The 19,176-nt window shown below is 50.1% G+C and overlaps 1 protein-coding gene across 7 annotated transcripts; it reads left to right on the top strand.

Moving 5' to 3' along the window:
• Window positions 1-2,597: 2,597 nt before the first annotated feature.
• LOC103177323 (BRCA1-A complex subunit RAP80) lies at window positions 2,598-15,577 on the top strand. Of its 7 annotated transcripts, none has more exons than XM_042340122.1 (10): window positions 2,598-2,757; window positions 4,089-4,176; window positions 7,064-7,188; window positions 7,323-8,315; window positions 9,503-9,558; window positions 10,517-10,611; window positions 10,907-10,977; window positions 11,248-11,413; window positions 12,447-12,528; window positions 15,286-15,577. In XM_042340122.1, exons 1-10 carry the CDS (start codon window positions 2,668-2,670, stop codon window positions 15,287-15,289), a joined length of 1,770 nt encoding a protein of 589 aa, XP_042196056.1. In that variant the 5' UTR covers window positions 2,598-2,667; the 3' UTR covers window positions 15,290-15,577. The 7 variants fall into 7 exon arrangements, with proteins under 7 accessions (XP_042196056.1, XP_042196055.1, XP_042196054.1 ...); XM_042340121.1 differs by having other exon boundaries at window positions 2,598-2,796; window positions 7,329-8,315; XM_042340120.1 differs by having other exon boundaries at window positions 2,598-2,796.
• The last annotated feature ends 3,599 nt before the right edge of the window (window positions 15,578-19,176 follow it).

Here is a 19,176-nt window from a genome sequence, read left to right as displayed (position 1 = left end):
GCGTCGGAGAGGGCACCCCAAGCCGCTGGACAGCCAGTGTTTCAAACCCAGGGTGGGGCGGGGGGAATTGGGGAGGGTTGAGAGCAGCGGGTGGAGGAGAGAGAGAGAAACTCCTTATTCAAATTGTGTGACGGGATCTTTGATGTCTGCCTGAAACAGGGGCGCTGTTTGCCCCTAACCCCATGCTCATACTCGATTCTGGAGCCCCTCCCAGGGTTGCCAGCGAGTGGGGATGGGGCTGGGGGCTCCTACACGTGTACCCCTGTCAGCCACTGACAGTTGTCGACTTGCTAATCCTGTGGGTAGTTTGAGGCCTCCCAAGCTCCGAGGAAAGCCGAGCTGTTTCTCCTCAGTTGCCGGTAAGCCGTCAGTGAGTCCCCAGCGCCCAAATTTAGTGCGCAGGTGTCCCGTCCTGACGGCAAGGCTACTGGCTGGCAGGGAGGCGATTTCAATCGTTTTTTGGAATGGAGTGGAGCCTGTCCTGGAACAGGCAGAGCTCCTCCTTTTACAATAAAAACACAACTAAATTTTAATCCTGATTTCAGATTGGCCCCAAATTCTACTCATAAATCCAATTTCACACCGTGGTTTGAGGATCTTCCCAATGCCTTTATAATAACAACCCTTGCATTTGATACTGAGTGTGAACGATCAAGTAACTGAGTCACGATGGCAGGAGGCCCCAATAGATTTGCATGGGTTGCATGTGCCTAACGCAGGGAGTGACCTGAAAAGCCATCCGAGGCCTAGGTTTTATGTCTCATCTGAAGGGTAGCACCTCTGACAATGCAGCATACCCCAGCACCGGAATAACACTAAGCTATAATAATAATAATCCTCTGTAAGATAAAGGAGGAGTAGATACACAAGATTGGATTGATGTGTATTGTTTAAGTTGCTTGATGGTTGCATAAATTAAATCAATTTAGGAAAACAATAGCACAGCCACAAGGATAGGAGTCAGGAGAGATCCTGAGTCTGAACAGGATGAGACAAGGAAAACTGATAACAGGGCTCTACGTGCAAGAATGTACGTGCGTGCATGCATAGTGGAATGCCACAATAGTTGGGGAGAATAAACAAAACATAGTCATATAAGGTAGTAGATGTGTTATAAGAGTCTATCAAGTGTGGGATTTCACTTGAGAATGTAGCAATGAGAAGACAGTTTAAGGGAAAGAAAATGACCAAGAGGGTCCAAGACGCCATCCTTCGCTCTATCCTGTGGAACGGGTAATATGTTTCTTTGTAATACTATAACCTAATAACTGAGGGTTATTGTAACAATGCAATGTACATGTGTTTAGCGTCTTTCACGTCAGGAGGATGCCCCAAGTGAGGGATTTGGACCTGAGCAGCGGGGTTGGGATCAGGGAGGGTGGAGGCCAGGGAAGGTAGGAGGGTGGCCGAAGGTGCGGTCGAAGAGCAAGGTCTTGAGACGTGCTTTGAAGGCGGCAAGGGAGGGAGCAAGGTGAATGGAATATGGGATGAAGTTCCAAAGGGTGGGGGCAGAGATGGTGGGCGACGATGATGGGACAGGCCCGGTGGGTGAAGTGAAGCAAAATCCTTGTCCTTGCCTTCAAGGCCCTCCACGGCCTTGCTCTTTCCTACCTCTGTGACCTGCTAACCCCAAATCAACCCGTCCATTCCCTCCACTCAACAGGCTCCGGCCTGCTCTACATCCCCCGCCCGGTCCGCCCTGCCCCACCATTGGTGGCCAGGCCTTCAGCCTCTCGACTCCTACCCTTTGGAACTCCATCCTACAGGCCCTTCGCCTTGCTCCCTCCCTTGCCTCCTTCAAAGCACGTGGCGAGACCCTCCTTTTTGATTGCGCCTTCGGCCACCCTCCTACCCCTACCCTGCCCTCCACCTCTTAATCCCAACTCGGGTCCAAACCCCTGAATGTCCCACACCTTGGGACCCCCTCCCGATGTGAAAGGCGCGATGGAAATGTAACTTATTGTTGTTGTTCTACACTCCCGAGTTCTCTCCAACCCAAAAGAGGGGCCTTGTATGCAAATCTCCCTGAAGATTTACTTGTTTGCCAAAATGCCTGAAGAGGGAGGGAGGGCGGGAGGGAGGGCGGGCGGAGAGATGGGGGGTGGGAGGGGGAGAGATGGGGGGAGGGAGGGGGAGAGATGGGGGGGAGGGGAGGGAGGGGAGATGGGGGGAGGGGAGAAGAGTAGGGGGAGGGATGAGGGGAGAGATGGGGGAGGGGAGAAGAGTAGGGGAGGGGAGAGATGAGGGAGGGGTGGGAGGGGGGAGAGATGGGGGGAGGGAGAGATGGGAGGAGGGAAGGGCGCGGGGAGAGATGGGGGGGAGGGGAGAAGAGTAGGGGGAGAGATGAGGGGAGGGAGGGGGAGAGATGGGGGGAGGGGGGAGAGAGGGTGGGAGGGGGGAGGGGGAGGGGAGAGATGGGGGGAGGGGGGGAGAGATGGGGGGAGGGGGGAGAGATGGGTGGGGGGGGAGAGATGGGGGGGAGGGGGGGAGATGGGGGGGAGGGGAGGGAGGGGGAGAGATGGGTGGGAGGGGGGGAAGGGGGGGAGAGATGGGTGGGGAGGGGGGGAACAGGAGGAGGAAGGGGGCGGGGCTTGGGGGCCCGGGGCACGGGTTGAACCGAGGGAAAGCTGAGGGGCGGCTTCCGGCAGCTCTTTCCTTCGCCGTTCGATGCCTCGGAAAGGGAAGCTGAAGGCGAGGGCCGCGGCCCCGTCTCCCGGGATGGAGGGCGGCGGCCAAACTAAAGTCCGGCGAACTGAGGTGCGGACCTCGGTCGTCATCTGTGACAGTGACGAAGAGGTGAGGGCGGGGGGTGTGGGGCTGAGAGATAGGACTGAGAATCACCAGGTCTGTGTCTCTCTCTCTCTCTCTCTTCAACAACAACAACAACAACCACCACCACCACCTCCTCCTCCTCCTCCTCCTCCGCCCACACAGGACATGACATGACCCGACCCTCCATTCTCACCTCCAAACCCTGCAGCAGTACAGCCACACCTCCCCCTTGTCCAGCGAGCGCCCTTTACGGGGTTCAGCGAGACGTTCCCCTCCGGAGAGCTGGACCGTCGGGCGGGGCGGGGTAGGGCGGGGTGGGGTGGGGCGGGGGGTTTGCGGGCTCGAAGCTGGGAGCTGAGCTCAGGAAGGGTACGCGAGGGTCGCCGGAGGCACCGTCGAAGGGGACCGCCTTCGGATGGGACCGTTGGCCACTGCACCTTCGCTTCCGATGCCCCCTAAACCGCCGGAATTCCCTCCCTTTACGACCGCCCGTCCCCTCAAACCCCGTGTCTTCGAACTCGTCTGCCCCATGCAAACATAATGTTGTTGTTGCCGTTAGCCTCTCCTTTGCTTGGTACCGAGTCCCTGTGTAGCGCCACGAGATATTACCCGACATGAAGGGTGCCACCTAAATCCCAAGTTGTTGCTTGACGCCCTTCTCCCACTGTGACCACGGTCGATGGGGTGTAATTCAGCCATTTTGCCCCCCTCCTCTGAAACTCTCCTGAAATCCCACCAACCTGCCCCTTTCCACTCTTGCTTTCAAATCAAAACCTACCTCTCTGCATTTGTGGAGTCCTGTAGCTCAGTGGTTAGAGCACTCGCTTTGCAAGTGAGAGACCTGAGTTCAATTCCAGGCAGAGGGCGAAACCTTGGGCAAGTTTCCTTACTCCACACAGAGCCTAATAATAATCCCTCCAAAACCCAAAACAATAATAAATTGGTCATTTTCAATCTACGACTGTTTGTGGGACATTGCTGTGCGCAATTGGCTGCCGCGTTCGCCCACAAACACAGTCAATTCACTGTACAGTGTGTTCTGTGAAGCGCTTTGGGACGTCCTCCCGACGTGAAAAGCGCTATATCAAATGCAAGGATTATTATTATTATTATTATTTGGCCAAATGAGCCAACCTAACACCCATCCAGCCACCCCTACCTCCCTCCCAGCTTGGGTTCCTGTTGAGTGCTTTGAGATATTCTTCCAATGTATAAGTGTAAATTGTTCTTGAACTATCCTGGGGAGGGGATCGGGGACTGGGTTACGCAGGGGTTACCATGGTGATAATGACCGAGATTTATTCTCACTGTTGTAGGTTCCGGCCTTGGAAGAGTTAATTTCTTTGAGGAAAGATAGTCGGGCTGGGGGCAGAGAGAAGAGTGTCTCCAAGTGTAATATTTCTCGTAAGTACTGGTGTAGAAACAAACATTGACAGCACTGAGGCCATTCTGTGCACTGCTTCCTCTTGTTTTTTTTAAAAAACTTTTTTCTTAATCTTAATTTCCAACAGTTTCCCAATTCCCTTAATATTTTTACTGTTCCAAGTTCGGATCCAGGTCCTTTTGAATGGTTCTTTTGATCCAGTCTCATTCTATGGTTGTGATAATGATTTCTACGGCATACCTACCTCCTAAGTGCAAGATAAGTGAGATACTGCATTTCGGGAAAAGAATAGGGAGTAGAAGTATTGTCTGAAAGCGAAAACACTAAATGGACTGGAGGAGCTGAAGGATTTGAGGATAGAAATCCAAATATCACTAAAAGTGCGACAATAGGTACATAAACATTTTAAATAAGACAAATGGGATTATGGAATTTTATAAAATATAAAAGAAAAATTATGTTGGAATTGTATAGCGTATGAAATGATTGTGCTCAGTTTTGGGCTCCCTTTAATGGGAAGGATGTTGTAGAGATGGAGAGGGTGAAGCACAGATTCACTCAGATACTACTGGGTATGAGACAACAGCAAATTGCATTTATATAGCGCCTTTCATACAGGATAGGGTCTCGGAGCGCTGAAAAGTGGTGGAATGGACACTGAGCAACGGAGATGGGGAAGGTGGCCATAGGCGAGGTCAGACAGGTAAGTCTTAAGGTAAGATTTAAAGATAGATAGAGGGCCAGGCGGAGGGATTGAGGGAGGGATTGAGGGAGGGAGTTCCTGAGCCTAGGGATGTAGCCTCCATCCACCTCCACCACGTTGCCCCACTCCAACCGTACCTTACCCCAAATGCAGCCCAAACCCTCGTGTATACGTTTGTCACCTCCCACCTTGATAACTCAAACTCACTCCTTGCTGATCTCCCCAGCTCCACTATTCAAAAAATCTAGCTTATTCAAAACTCTGCTGCCCGCACACTGACCTGGACCAAACTCCATACCCACATCTCACCAGTTCTGGCCAGGCTCCACTGGCTTCCCATCACTGAACGGATCAACTTCAAGATCTTCACACTCGTGTTCAAATCCCTTCATTCGTTGGCACTTCCCTATCTCTTCGACCTCCTCACTCCCCAATCCACCATCCGGTGCCTCCGCTCAACTGACACTGGCTCCTGCTCGTCCCTATCGCCCCACCATCGGAGGTTGCCCTTTCAGCCATTACGCCTTGAAACTAGAACACTCCCTCAATCGCTCCGCCTTGCCCCCTCCCCTTTTTCAAGTCCTGCCTGAAAACTTTCCTCTTCGACCGTGCTTGCGGCCACCTCCCCGGCTCGGAGTCAGGCTCCGCCATAAGCGCTCTTGAGATGTTGCCTTGCGTGGAAGTCACTATATGAGTGCAAATTGTTGTTGTAGTGGACGAAGGCATAGCCACCAATGATGTGTGGAGCGGTTGATGGTGCGTACCAGGCCTGTGGCAGTTAAGTAAAGGTGATGAGCAGACTGAGGTGTGGAGTGGTACAAGTAGGTCAGAGAGGTAGAGAGGTGATTGGATGTGAGGGTGTGTGATCATGATATACTTTCAGAGATGAGGAGCCATTGGAGCCTGGTGAGGATTGGTTTGATGGATGTGCACAATTTAAGGGTCAGGTAGGATCAGAGACAAGAAATGTGGCAAAGCAGTCTTGGTCAGGGGCTGAATATGGGGTAGGAATCATAGCTGGGGATCAAACTGGATGCCGAGATTGTGCATAATAATTTGGTCACTCAATCCACGGCAGTTTATGGTACAATTGACTGTGGGATGTGTGTGGGGGGGGGGCTGTGGTGTGTCTGTGGGGGTGGTGTGTATGGGGGCGGGGGCTGTGTGGGGGCGGGGGCTGTGGTGTGTGTGTGTGTGGGGGGGATGCTGTGGTGTGTGGGGGTGGGGAGCTGTGTGTGTGGCGGGGAGCTGTGTGTGTGGTGGCGGGGGCTGTGGTGTGTGTGTGTGGGGGGGTGCTGTGGTGTGTGGGGGTGGGGAGCTGTGTGTGTGGCGGGGAGCTGTGTGTGTGGTGGCGGGGGCTGTGGTGTGTGTGTTTGGCGGGGGACTGTGGTGTGTGGGGGAGGGGCTGTGGTGTGTGGGGGAGGGGCTGTGGTGTGTGGGGGGGGGCCTGTGGTGTGTGTGGGGGCCTGTGGTGTGTGTGGGGGGCTGTGGTGTGTGTGGGGGGGCTGTGGTGTGTGTGGGGGGCTGTGGTGTGTGTGGGGGGGCTGTGGTGTGTGTGGGGGGCTGTGGTGTGTGTGGGCGGCCTGTGGTGTGTGTGGGAGGGGGGCTGTGGCCGTGCATGTGATGGGGCTATGGTGCGCGGGTGTGTGATGGGGGGAGCAATGGAGTGCACACGCGTGTGATGGGGGGCTGTGGCGCGCTTGTGTGTGATGGGGAGGCTGTAATGGGGGGGAGGCTGTGGCAGGCGCGCGCGTGTGATTGGGCTGTGGAGCGCGCGTGTGTAATGGGGGGCTGTGATGTGTGTGTATGGGGGGTATGTGCCAGGCGGGGGTGTGTCTGGGGTGTGGGGGCTGTGGTGTGCGTGGGTGGGGTGCGGGTGACACCATAGCAAATTCCTTTCTCTTTGAATAATACCATGATTTTTTAACATCACCGAAAAGGCAGACGGGATCTTAGTTTAATGCCTCATCTGAGGGACGGCACCTCCAACACCACAGCACTTTATCCAACACCGCACTGGAGTGTCAGCTTATTCTGTGAATTCCCAAAGTATCAACATGTGGTTCAACTCATAATTTTCTGACCAGCGAGTACTACCAATTGAGCAAGGCTAATAGAGCAGGTACAAGTGTGGTTGCAGGAATCTGCTGGAGTTACAAAGTGTGTTGCAATGTGCAGCATTAATGCTTTGCTTCTGATGGCAGAGATGACTGAGGAGGAGCAATTGGCTCTGGCCTTCTTGATGAGTGAGAGGGAAGCTGATGAGAGGAACCTGCAGCGAGAGGAAGAGGAGCACCTGATGAAGAAAGCAATTGCGGAGAGTCTGCATGTGAGTGTTGAGCTATGGACGGACTGCCCGGGTGTAAAACAGTGTGTGTGGGAGGGGGATGGCTGGAGGGTGGGGATTGCTGGAGGGTGAGGCTGTAGTGGGCTTACTGGAGTGAACAATTTGTTTTGTTTCAGTTTCAGGCGCCGTCAAACGAAACTGGTGACAAAGGTTCAGTGCCTATCGCGCTTTGCAATGTGGATGTAGACACAGAGCTTGGAACCACAGGAGGAAAGGAAGCCTCTGGTGACTGTGCTGGGATTGCAGAAAGAAAGGAGATCCCAGGTGCCTGCAACGAGCAGGATGCACTTCCCAATGGGCAGCTTATTTCAGAGCGGGTGACGATGGCCTGCAGTCCTCTGGTTGTATTAGAGAAGCTGAGTGAGACGATTGCGAAATGTTCCCAGGAGTCTAGCATTGTCCTGTCTCAGGATCAGAATTTTGCTATTGGCACACGGACATCCCCACTGAAGCCTATCAGTCCTTTTAAACACCGGACTCCGTTACAAAGTGTTTTGTTGGATAAGGTGCTCCCATCCTCCTCTCTGTCATGGATGCAAGCACCTGAATCTAGCCAGGCACAGAGTCAGCACATACTCACCACACACTGTGAGCCTGAGGGAGAAAATCCCAAACCTGAGGAAGAAATGACCTGTAATCTTGATGCTCATCCTGCCTCTGATAGCAGCACCAAGAGAGCCACCTTTACAAAGACTGAGGAAGGGCAAGGTTTTGATGAGCGCCCAGTGGTAATGTTGTCAGCCTCGGCCACGAAGCACTCATCACCTCAGAATGGGCTGGTCCGGTATTTCTGGGGAGTTCCATTCTGTCCGAAAGGAGTGGATCCGGATCAGTACACAGAGGTCATCCTATGCCAGCTGCAGACATACCGCTGCTGCCTAAAGGTGGCTCAGAGGCAGCTTCTTCGCAAGATGAGGTTTGGGGAGCCAGTGCTGCCAGCACCCATGGCCAGGAAAGCTCACCGCAGCTGGAGAAATGAGCAACTCGACAATGAGACTGGCAGTGGGGAATCTGAGGAGGAGAATGCAAAGTCGGCAGAAGGGCTAAGCGAGCAGCCACCTGGGACACATGCAGGAGAAGACCCAGGAGAAGAACAGGTGCTGCATGAGGTATAGCCTAATAGGGAAAGGGAGACTTTAAAATGTTTATCTTTATATCCAGTTGTATTGAGTTTTGACTGGCACGAGAGGAGAGGCCAGAGTAGCAAGTATGTGGACATCATGTATGCGAGGTGTTAAGTAAGCTGGTGCATCGACTATGTTTGGTGTATGGGAGGGTGGAGTACTGTCAAGTACGAGCATATATGGGCGTGAGTGTTGTGTGTGTGAGGTGTGGAGTACATGAGTCTTGAGTGGGGTGTGAAGTACACATGGGGTATGTGGGGTGTGGCGTGCCTGGGTGGCGTGTGTGGCGTACCCGGGTGGCGTGCAGGGGTGGCATGTGTGGGGTATTGAGTACACGGGGGTGGAGTATGTGGGTTGGTGAGGAATTGAGCAGAGGTGGGGCTGGTGGCTTTGTCGAATCTGTGTGATCATGTTTGGCGATGTGTCGAGTATGCAGTTGGAAATTTCTCCCTGTGTCCTGGTCAACATTACTCTTTCTTTTCATGGCTGTTATGTGTGACAACAACAACAACAAGATTTCATTTATAAAGCGCCTTTCACGTCGGGAGGACGTCCCAAGGCGCTGGACAGTTGGGTCAGGACCCGAGCATTGGGGGGAAATGGTCAGGGTGAGGGGAGGGAAGGGAGGGAGCGAGGAGGGGGTAGAGAGTCGAGAGGGGAGCTGAAGGCACAGTCAAAGAGAAAGGTCTTGAGACCGGCCTTGAAGGAGGAAAGGGAGGAAGCAAGGCGAAGGCACTGGGGGATAGAGTTCCAGAGCCTCGGGACTGAGAGGCTGAAGGCCCGGCCACCGATGGTAGGGCGGTTGGGGTGGGGGATGTGGAGCAGACCGGAGCCAGAGGAACGGAAGGTACGGGCAGGTAAATAAGGGGATAGTAGGTCGGAGAGGTAGGAGGGAGCAAGGCCGTGAATGGCCTTGTAGGTGAGGATGAGGATCTTGAATTCGACTCTGTGTGCAAATTGACTGCCTCTTTCACTGACAAAATACCAGTTACTGCACTTTACACAAGTCCTGTGAAACATCCATACACAGTGAAAGGCGCTATATCAGATAAAAGAATTACTACTGTATTCTATTCATGGTGTGTGGATCAGCATGGGGGTGGTTGTTATGAGCATTTGGGGTGTCACAAGATGTGTTGAATACCATGAGAGTAACACCTTGTCTCTTTCAGTCTTCACCACAGCTATTAATTCAAGAAATGACAGACAAAGAGGAAAACAAACAATGGTCAGTCACTTCTTATGCATGGAGTTAACTCCCTGCACTAACTCCCTGCTTGTCGGCCTTTCCAACTCTTTTCCTCCACAGGCTGCAGATCATTCAGAACTCTATAGCTCGTGTCCTCTCCCGCACCAGACTCCGTCACCCTATCACCCATATCCTTGCCTGTCTCCACTGGCTCCCCATTCCCCAGAGGATTAAATTCAAAATCCTCATCTTCACCTTCAAAGCCCTTCACAGTTTTGCTCATCCCTACCTCGTCACTTGCTAACTCCATATAGATCTGACTGCTGCACGTCTCCCACCGGGCCCACCCCGCCCCACAAACGGCTTCAGCCTCTCTGTCCCCACCCTTTGGAGCTCTATTTCACTCACTTTACCTCACTCCTTCCCTTTCCTCCTCGAAGGTACGTCTCAACACCCTCCTGTTCAATCGCGCCTTCAGTCATTATCCCATCCTGCCCTCAACCTTCTGATCCCAAACCCCAGTTGGGTCCAAATCCTTAACTGTCTGGAACGTCCCGGGAGCGCTATACAAATGTAATTTGTTGTTGTTGTTGCATTGTGGCGCGTTATATTGAGCAAGTGCCCTTGAGGTGTCAACTGCAAATGTGATGCATTTTTTAAATTGCCATGGTTCTCTTCACTTCACTGTAACACTTCAATTTGCATCTTCTTCATTTCCATTACACTAATCTGTTCCACACACTTCATATTCCTATGAAACACTTCACTATCGCTCTTACACCTGTGTCCTATGTCCGCCCTCACTGCTCTCCTACCTCATCCAGTCCTCTTGTGCTTTTGCCTTGGCTCCCTCACCCCCGCCCCTTTGACCCCTGCTATGCCCAGGATAGAGCAGTGCTGTTGTCTAGTGTCTCTCCTGCATGTGCCATTCTTTGTTCCTGAGCTGAAATATTTGTTGTGCTGTGTAATCATGGTGTTGTGTTATTGATTTTGGCAGTGACGGGGCCACGTGTGTCGACAGTAAGGTGGCTGATTCTGGTCCAAGTGGCAGTTATCAGTCAGAGGAGGACGAGCAACTGTGCGTTTGTGCCGGTGAGTGTCGTTGAGCAGCTCATTAGCAAAGCTTCAATCCTGCCTCTCCCTGTGCTCCCTCATGTGTAACTTACAGAACACTTTCCCCTTCCCGCTATGTAACCTTCCCCATCTATGTAAGGCACAGACAGAATGGGCCCTCCCTAACCTATGTAACATATTGTGACTGAACTTCGTTCCCTTCCACCAAGTAACGAGCAATGTAACAAGTATGCCTGTGCCTCGCTGTGGACGACAAATTCACTTGGTGATTAATTTTTGGTGCTTATTTGAATTTGTTCTTTTTGTTCTTCAGATATTCAGGAGAACTTGAATATTGATATACAACTAGAGTTTGTGAGACAGATTCCTGAATCTAATACCCAGGTGAATTATGGTTTGGATTTTTTTTTTACGTGTAGTTTCCTATTTGATGCAGTAATAGTGACTCTCAGACTCTACACAGTTCCTTCCCTTCTCAGTGTTGTAATGTTGTTTGTGGATACAGGTTCAGTGTATCTGCATAGGGTGTGACCCCTGTTGCAGGGCAGTGCACTGGGCTGGTCGCTGGTGGACCCAGGGTCATATTTTTCTTCCTCTGCATTTTGCTGTAAGGGACATTGCCATTTGATAGCTAACATTGCGTTCTCTCTCCAGGCTGCAGAGGTGGTGTTGGTGGAAGATGATGCTGGTGGCCAGAATCTGGAGCCCTCCGTCACATGCCCACTGTGTGGGGATATGTTTCCTGTGGAAAGGATCGAGGTGCATGCAGCAGATTGTAATGGTTGCAGTGATGCATTTGGCACTTTGACACGCCCTCCAGGTAAAGTCTGGTTGTAGGAAAGTGTGTACTATCAAGAGTACAGGGAAGTGGGGGCTGTGTGTGGGTATAGGGAGGGGGCTAGTAGGAGGTGGGTACAAGGGGGGAGGAGTGGCATGTGAGCACAGGGAGTGGAGGACGGTTTGTGGATACAGGGAGAGGTGGGCACCCTTTCACTCTGGACCACTCTATTCTCCACTACCTTTCCTCTCAGCTCCACCTTCATGGTTTTGTCCTTGCTTGGTTTCACTCTTACCTATCCCAGCATCTCCACTTTGTATCTGCCGACAAGACAGAGGCTCTCCTGCTTGGCTCCTGTTAGTGCCTTCTCACCTCAGGCTCTGGCAGCATCATTATACATGTTACTGTAAAGCGCTCTGAGACGCATCCAACAACTTGTTGTTGGATGCACTCCTCACCTCTCGGAGCCAATGCAGAACTTCAGTGTCTTGTTTTACTCTCAGCTGTTCTTTAAACCTCACATCCATGCCTTGATCTGTTCAGCTTTCCCCCACAACCACACTACCTCTCCCCTCAGGCCACCAAGACTGTTACCCAAGCTTTACTATGCCAACTCTGCTCCAGGACTTCCCAACTCTTCCTCCACAAGCTACAGACTATTAACTCTACAGCTCGTGTCTTCTCCTGCATCAGGCTCCGCGAGCCTATCAATCCTACCCTCGCCTGGCTCCACTGGCTCCCTATCCTCCAGAGGATCGAGTTAAAGATCCTCGTCAGATTTAAAGCTACCATGGTCTTGCCCCACCCTACCTGTGTAAAATTTTTTAAACCTGACCAACTCACCTGCTCTCTCTGCTCGGCGGGAACTGGCCCCCATCCTGCCCACCCCACCATTAGCAATCGGGCTTTCAGCCTTTCTGCCCTTATCCTTTGGAACTCCATCCCAGAATTTCTTTGCCTCGCCCTCTCCCTTGCCGCCTTTAAATTCCACCTCAAGACCTTCCTCTTTGACTGCGTCTTTGGTCATCTTCCCGAATCTAACCTCCAACTCTGCCTATTTTTCTCTTCATGACAGTGCGATCTCGGAGAAAGGGAAGAAGCATCTTGTTGCAGAATGGCACTGCTGAGTACAATTACACCAGCTCGGAGCCCAGCACGTATGTTTATGCGTAACACTGTTTGTGCCCTGACTCCTTTTGTCTGTCTGTCCCTTTGTCTGTCTGTCCCTCCGTCTGTCTATCCCTCAGTCTCTCTGCCTGTGCCTCTGTTTATCAGCCTCTCTATATGTCTTTGTGCCTATTTGTCTGTCCGTCTCTGTCTGTCTCTATCTCTGTCTCTCTGCCTCTGTTGATCAGCCTGCCTCTGAGTCTCTGTGAGTCTTTGTGTCTATCTCTTTGTGGTGCAGTCTGTCTTTGCAGGTGTTGTGACCCCGGAAGGCTGACTGCGTGACACGAGAGAGATTTGGCTTTTGTTGTTGTCATGTGAATAGGGACAAGTCTGTGAATGCAGGAAACAGATACAAGATAATTGCAAGAGCGAAAGTAGAGCTTCGTTTAATTTTCTTCACACAGAGTTGATGGGATCTGAAGTATCCTTCCAAGTAAAGTGATAGAAGTCCTTTATGAGTTTCAAAAGGGAAATAGACAGGCATCTGAAAGAACAAAGTTTGAAGGGCTATGAGGATAGGGCAAGCAGTGAGAAGTGTAGCCACAGCAAACACACACAAACAGAGAGGGAGACAGGCCGAGACAGAGAGAGGCAGTGACGCAGAGAGAAAGAGAGAGATAGCTCTACCAGTGGAAATAGCTTCTCCTTATTTACCCTGTCAAACGGTAACCGTGTCAAACATAATTGTGTTCACCTCTATCAGGTTGCCTCTCAATCTTTGCTCCAATAAAAACAAACCTTGAGAACAGCAAGGTGGCTGGCATGTCACATACTGCCCTGAAAGGTCCTCCCACCACTCCATAGATATCCCAGATAGCTGACGAGAAAATTCTTAAGACTTGGGACGACAGTTGCTGGCAAGCATTACCTGGAGTGAGTTTGTGAATGCGTGTATACATTGGGGCTTGGAATCCATTTTGATAGGTATGCAACAACAACAAAATTACATTTGTTTAGCCCCTTTCACTTCGGGAGGACATCCCAAGGTGCTGGACAGACCGTTAGGGACCGGAGCTGAGGGTCGAGATGGGGGAGGGTGGAGGGCAGGGGGGTGAGCAGGGAGATCGAAAGCACGGTCGTAGGGGAGGGTCTTGAGGTGGGTCTTGAAGGTGATGAGGGAAGGGGGCGAGATGCAGGGACTGCGGGATGGAGTTGGTGCAGAGTGGCGGAAGGCAGGGAGGTAAGCAGCTGCATTTTAAGCTGGTGGAACCATTGCTCATTGCGAAGAGATGTGTATCTGAGCTGTGGCAGGAAGATGGGTGCAATGTTGTCACGCATTTCATGCTGAGCTGCGTTGCCCACCAGGAAGCTTACATAAGGAGTACCTACCATCCACCCAGTGAGGACTCAATAGGATAGTAGGTTGGAGAGGTAGGAGGGAGCAAGGCCGTGAATGGCCTTGTAGGTGAGGATGAGGATCTTGAAATCAATCCTCTGGGGGATGGGGAGCCAGTGGAGGCGAGCGAGGGTGGGAGTGATGTGGTCCCGAAGCCTGGTGCGGGACAGTACACGAGCTGCAGAGTTCTGAATGACCTGCAGCTTGTGGAGGGAGGTGGCGGGAAGGCCGGCGAGGAGAGAGTTCCCATAGTCCAGCCTTGAGGTGACAAAGGCGTGGACCAGGGTTTCAGCAGCGTGAGGGGTGAGGTAATGGCGTAGTCTGGCGAGCAGCCTCTTTGGGGAAGGGGGAAGTAAGCGAGGTCTCCTTGTAGTTCTGGGCTTCTGCATGACCCTCGTGCTTTCCATCGATGGCCATGCTTTTGGCCACTACTCCCCGAAACTCTGGAATACTCTTCCTCTATTCCTCTGCCTTTCCCCTTCCTTCCCCATCTTCAGGTCGTGCCTAAAGACCTTCCTGTTCGTCCGTGGCTACGGTCACCTCCATCTTCCCCCGGCTTGGCGTCAAGCTCCCCCACTGCCAAGCGCTCCAGGACACTACCCTGCGTGAGGGGTGCTATATAACTGCAAGCTGTTGTAGCTGAACTGGCTGCGGGGTCACGTGCTAGGCAACGGAATAATTTTTTTGTGACTAGTCTACATCGCATTGGAAATATTGTTGCTGAACTTCTCCCTCCCTGACCCCAGCTCGGGTCTGAAATGCTGTACACTGTCCAGAGCCTTGGGACATCCTCCTAACGTGAAAGGCGCTGTACAAATGTAACCTTGTGGTTGTTGTTATTGAACTGTTCTCATTTCTTACTTCACAGATTGATTCAGTCTGACCATCCTCTATCCATTCCCTTTATGCCCTTTATGGACACCTTGATTAATATTGCCACATCATTCTCTTTCTTGCTGTCTCTACCCCAACAAGTCTATAGCAATATCTGACAAAGCTATAATCTAATTTTTCAGAATAATTATGCTTTCTAGCTTATTACTTGGTGGTAATTATTGATTGATTATTTTCACTGGTTGGCAATTCAATAACGACACACCATAAATTGAAGATAATCACAAAATAAATTGAAGGGGAGGTTAGAAAACATTTCTTTTTACACTGAGGAGAGGCTGTTTGGGTATATAAATCCATATTCCAAACAGGTTGAAGTAGGATCCACAAATTATTTTGAATAGATGCTTGAAGAGGAGTAATATTAAAGGGTTTGTGGAGCAAGCACAAGAATGGAATTTGATTCAGTTCGTTTCGAGAAAAACACCAGTGCAGACATCAAATTGCCTGTTGCTGTGCCAGTTTATTGATTCTATGGAAGTTTAGCTTCAGCTCATCTTTTCTTTCATTTGTGCAGGTGAACTTTCTGATGCTCGAAATGCTTAGGAAACATCCTGATGTTCCAAACTGGCACTACCATCGTTTCCCAGAAGATTAGATGAAGTACTAACCCATAGCACTTTGTGAGCTTATCTTCCCTCCATCTACAGTTCCTTCTTCAACAAATACAGCTCCCCACCCAGAGACCTTATTCCCCCATCCACAACATGCGATGCTTACATCTGATAAGATAATTTAACCTAGTTTGCGAGGAGCTCTACAGCTCTGTTTGTTTACAGTCTTAAATATTAAAGTTATCTCTTCCATTATGTTCCTATTTTGTCTTATAATTCTCGGGAACAAAGAAATTACTAATTTTTTTCTGCATATGTGCATGTCAATGTGTGAGAAATGACTGCCTCCATTTGTGGGCGAGTGTGCATGTGTTTGATCAACCAGAATACTCTGTCCTTCTCTGCCTATTCAGGGCAGTGTCTGAGCAAAAGCTGGTGTCCACCACGACCTTCAGATATCGATAAGAGTCAACAATTGGAACTGATCCTGGGACTGATCCTCTTGAGCAGGGGCCGACTAGGTATCTGGGAAATCACCCTGCAAATTTTTTTTATAATTTGGGGGGAATTTCACGTTATCTCATTTTACCCAATAAAAATCTTTTATTTTGTTACTTCCATTTACATTAATAAAATACCTCAAATGAGGTGGGCTTTCCCTTAGCCTTACAATGTTCTTCAATCTCACACGCAGCCACAATCTGCTGTACACACTCTTCATGAGAATGGAATCCAGCTTGTTCCTGATCAAACCAATGGCTCCAGTGAATCCATTATACGCAACAACTTGAAGTTATATAGCGCCCTTCGCATGAGGTAGCATCTCAGATCACAAAGGCTATCCGAAGCACTGCGTTAAAAGCTGCTGAAATCGATGCGATTCCTCTAGTTTTCTGTCTCACTAGCGTAGCGTTATTTTGAAGCCTGGTCTGGTAACAAAACCTATTCACCTACTCGCATTTTAAAATAATGTAGACTCCAGGTTTATACATTTGTTTCATTTTGTGACTATATATATATGTGTGTGTGCGACTGTGTATTTAACTACTTGTGTTAGGCGCGGGTATCTGCGTCACCTTGATTGTGTGGATGTCTACATAACCACAAGGGAAGTGTGTGTTTTTGTGATGTCTTATTCCCTTGTATGTGCAGCTGTGGGTGTTTTATGTATCCCCACATGGAGTCCTGTAGCTCAGTGGTTAGAGCACTCGCCTCGCAAGCGAGAGGACCTGGATTCGATTCCTGGGCAGGGCAAAGCGTTGGGCAAGTTTCCTTACTCCACATGCCTCTTCACCTAGCATGAATCCAGTTGTTAGTCAAATAATAATAATTTGGTCACTCAATCCACGACTGTTTGTGGGACGCCGCTGTGTGCAATTGGCTGCCACGTTTTGCCCACAAAATATACAGTAATTTAACTTTACAGTATATTCTGTGAAGCGTTTTGAAATGTCTCAAAGACACGATAAAGTGCTACATCAAATGTAAGTATTATTACGTGTCTTCTGCACAACTTTGTTCGTGTTCTCTGTGGTATAACAGCCAGTTCCCTATGGTCACGACCCTCGGTGCTGTACGGCCTCTTCTCGGGTACCCACAGCGAGAACCACATTGAGTCGCCTGGATGATTGCTGGAGAAAGCCTAAAGTCACTCTTAAGATTCAAACAATTTTTGTCAAAAAAAATCAACAAAGATTGTGTCACAAACTCAGTCCTCGAGATACAGACTAGTTTCACCAGATTTAATACTTCCATTGTCGGATGTAATTGTTCCAATCAGTTCAGAAGTAGCTTGTGGTTAACGATGACAGATAATCTGGTTGGATTTTCCAAAAATTTAATAGAAACAATGACTTACAAAGTTACAAGAACAATCAATCAAGATAATTTGCAGGACTTCTCCCGTTTCTTCCTGTCTCAAGTCTCTCAAACCTTTGATTCCCTAGGATTTTATCACCAACACATCAATGGACAGTCCTGTCCGAACCGAATAATTAGAGCTATCAAGACTTCAAAGATAGTGGCTGTGCGAGAGAGGCAGTGGGTGCTTGTTGGCTCTGTGAGAGAGGCAGTGGGTGCTTGTTGGCTGTGTGAGAGGCAGTGGGTGCTTGTTGGCTGTGCGAGAGAGGCAGTGGGTGCTTGTTGGCTGTGCGAGAGGCAGTGGGTGCTTGTTGGCTGTGTGAGAGGCAGTGGGTGCTTGTTGGCTGTGTGAGAGGCAGTGGGTGCTTGTTGGCTGTGCGAGAGAGGCAGTGGGTGCTTGTTGGCTGTGCGAGAGAGGCAGTGGGTGCTTGTTGGCTGTGCGAGAGAGGCAGTGGGTGCTTGTTGGCTGTGTGAGAGGCAGTGGGTGCTTGTTGGCTGTGTGAGAGAGGCAGTGGGTGCTTGGTGGCTGTGCGAGAGAGGCAGTGGGTGCTTGTTGGCTGTGCGAGAGAGGCAGTGGGTGCTTGTTGGCTGTGCGAGAGAGGCAGTGGGTGCTTGTTGGCTGTGCGAGAGAGGCAGTGGGTGCTTGTTGGCTGTGCGAGAGAGGCAGTGGGTGCTTGTTGGCTGTGCGAGAGAGGCAGTGGGTGCTTGGTGGCTGTGCGAGAGAGGCAGTGGGTGCTTGTTGGCCGTGTGTGAGATGCAATGAGGTCTGTGCATGAATGAGGACAAATGCTTGGACAAAAGAGGGATTGCAAGAACCCAGGGAATTATCGACCCAAACACTTCGCTTCCTTTTTCGAATATGCCTAAGATCTTTCACATCCACCTGAACAGGCAGACATGACATCAGTTTACCACGGTAAAAAAAATTCTCTTCTCCTTTTGCCAATTATCTTAAATCTGTCCTCTAGTTACCGGCCCACCAGCCAGAGGAAACATTTTTTTCCTATCTATTATCAAAGCCCCGCATAATTTTGAGCACCTCTATAAAATCTCATTTCAATTTTCTCCGCTCTAAGGAGAATAGTTCCAGCCTCTCCAGTCTCTCCATATAATTGAAGTTCTTCAAGCCTGGTATTATTCTTGTAAATCTCTGCACTTCTCCAAGGCCCTGACCTGCTTCCTAAAATGTGGTGCCCAGAATTGGACACAATAGTCCAGCTGAGGCCTAACCAATGATTTGTAAAGGTGTGGCATAACTTCCTTGCTTTAGTATTCCCTGCCTCTATTTATAAAGCCAAGAGTGTCATGCTTTTTTAAATGTTTTGTCAACTTCTGCCATCATCAAAGATTTTTGTTTGTGTGTGAAATCCAAATTTCTCCTAACCTCCCCATTTTCTTGGTTGCTAGTTATCTTCAATTAATAATAATACTTGCATTTGACATAATGTCTTATCACGTCATTGAGACATTTCAAAATGCTTCACAATAATAATAATAATCCTGGCATTTGGTTTAGCGCTTTTCAAATCTTCTAGATGTCTCAAAGCCCTCCACAGAATAGACTATAAAGTAAATTGACCATGTTTTGTGGGCGAAATGCGGCAGTCAATTGTGCACAGTAATGTGCCACAAACAGCCGTGGAGTGACTGACCAATTTTATTTGGAGGATTGTTGTCCAGGACACCTGAAGAAACTCCCTCCTCTTTTCGAATAGTGCCATGGGATCTGTAACGTCCATCCGAACAGGCAGATGGCTCCTTGGTTTAACCCCTCATCTGAAGGATGGCACCTCCAACAATGCAACACTCCCCCAGCTCTGCATTGGAGTGTCAGCTTAGACTACGTGATTCCAAGGCCCAAAGTGGGGCTTGAACCCACAACCTTCTGATTCAGAGATGAGAGCTATCACTGTGTCAGGCTGCCATATGTGAGCTTGACTGACCCGCACTGCACATTATGTGCTTATGTCTCTTGAGTAGGTGAATGGACTGAT

This window comes from Callorhinchus milii, unplaced genomic scaffold (genome assembly GCF_018977255.1).
Source record: "Callorhinchus milii isolate IMCB2004 unplaced genomic scaffold, IMCB_Cmil_1.0 Scaffold13, whole genome shotgun sequence".
NCBI classification, from domain to species: Eukaryota; Metazoa; Chordata; class Chondrichthyes; order Chimaeriformes; family Callorhinchidae; genus Callorhinchus; species Callorhinchus milii.
The sequence above is the reverse complement of the archived record's forward strand: the minus strand, read 5'-3'. Positions and strand labels throughout refer to the sequence as shown.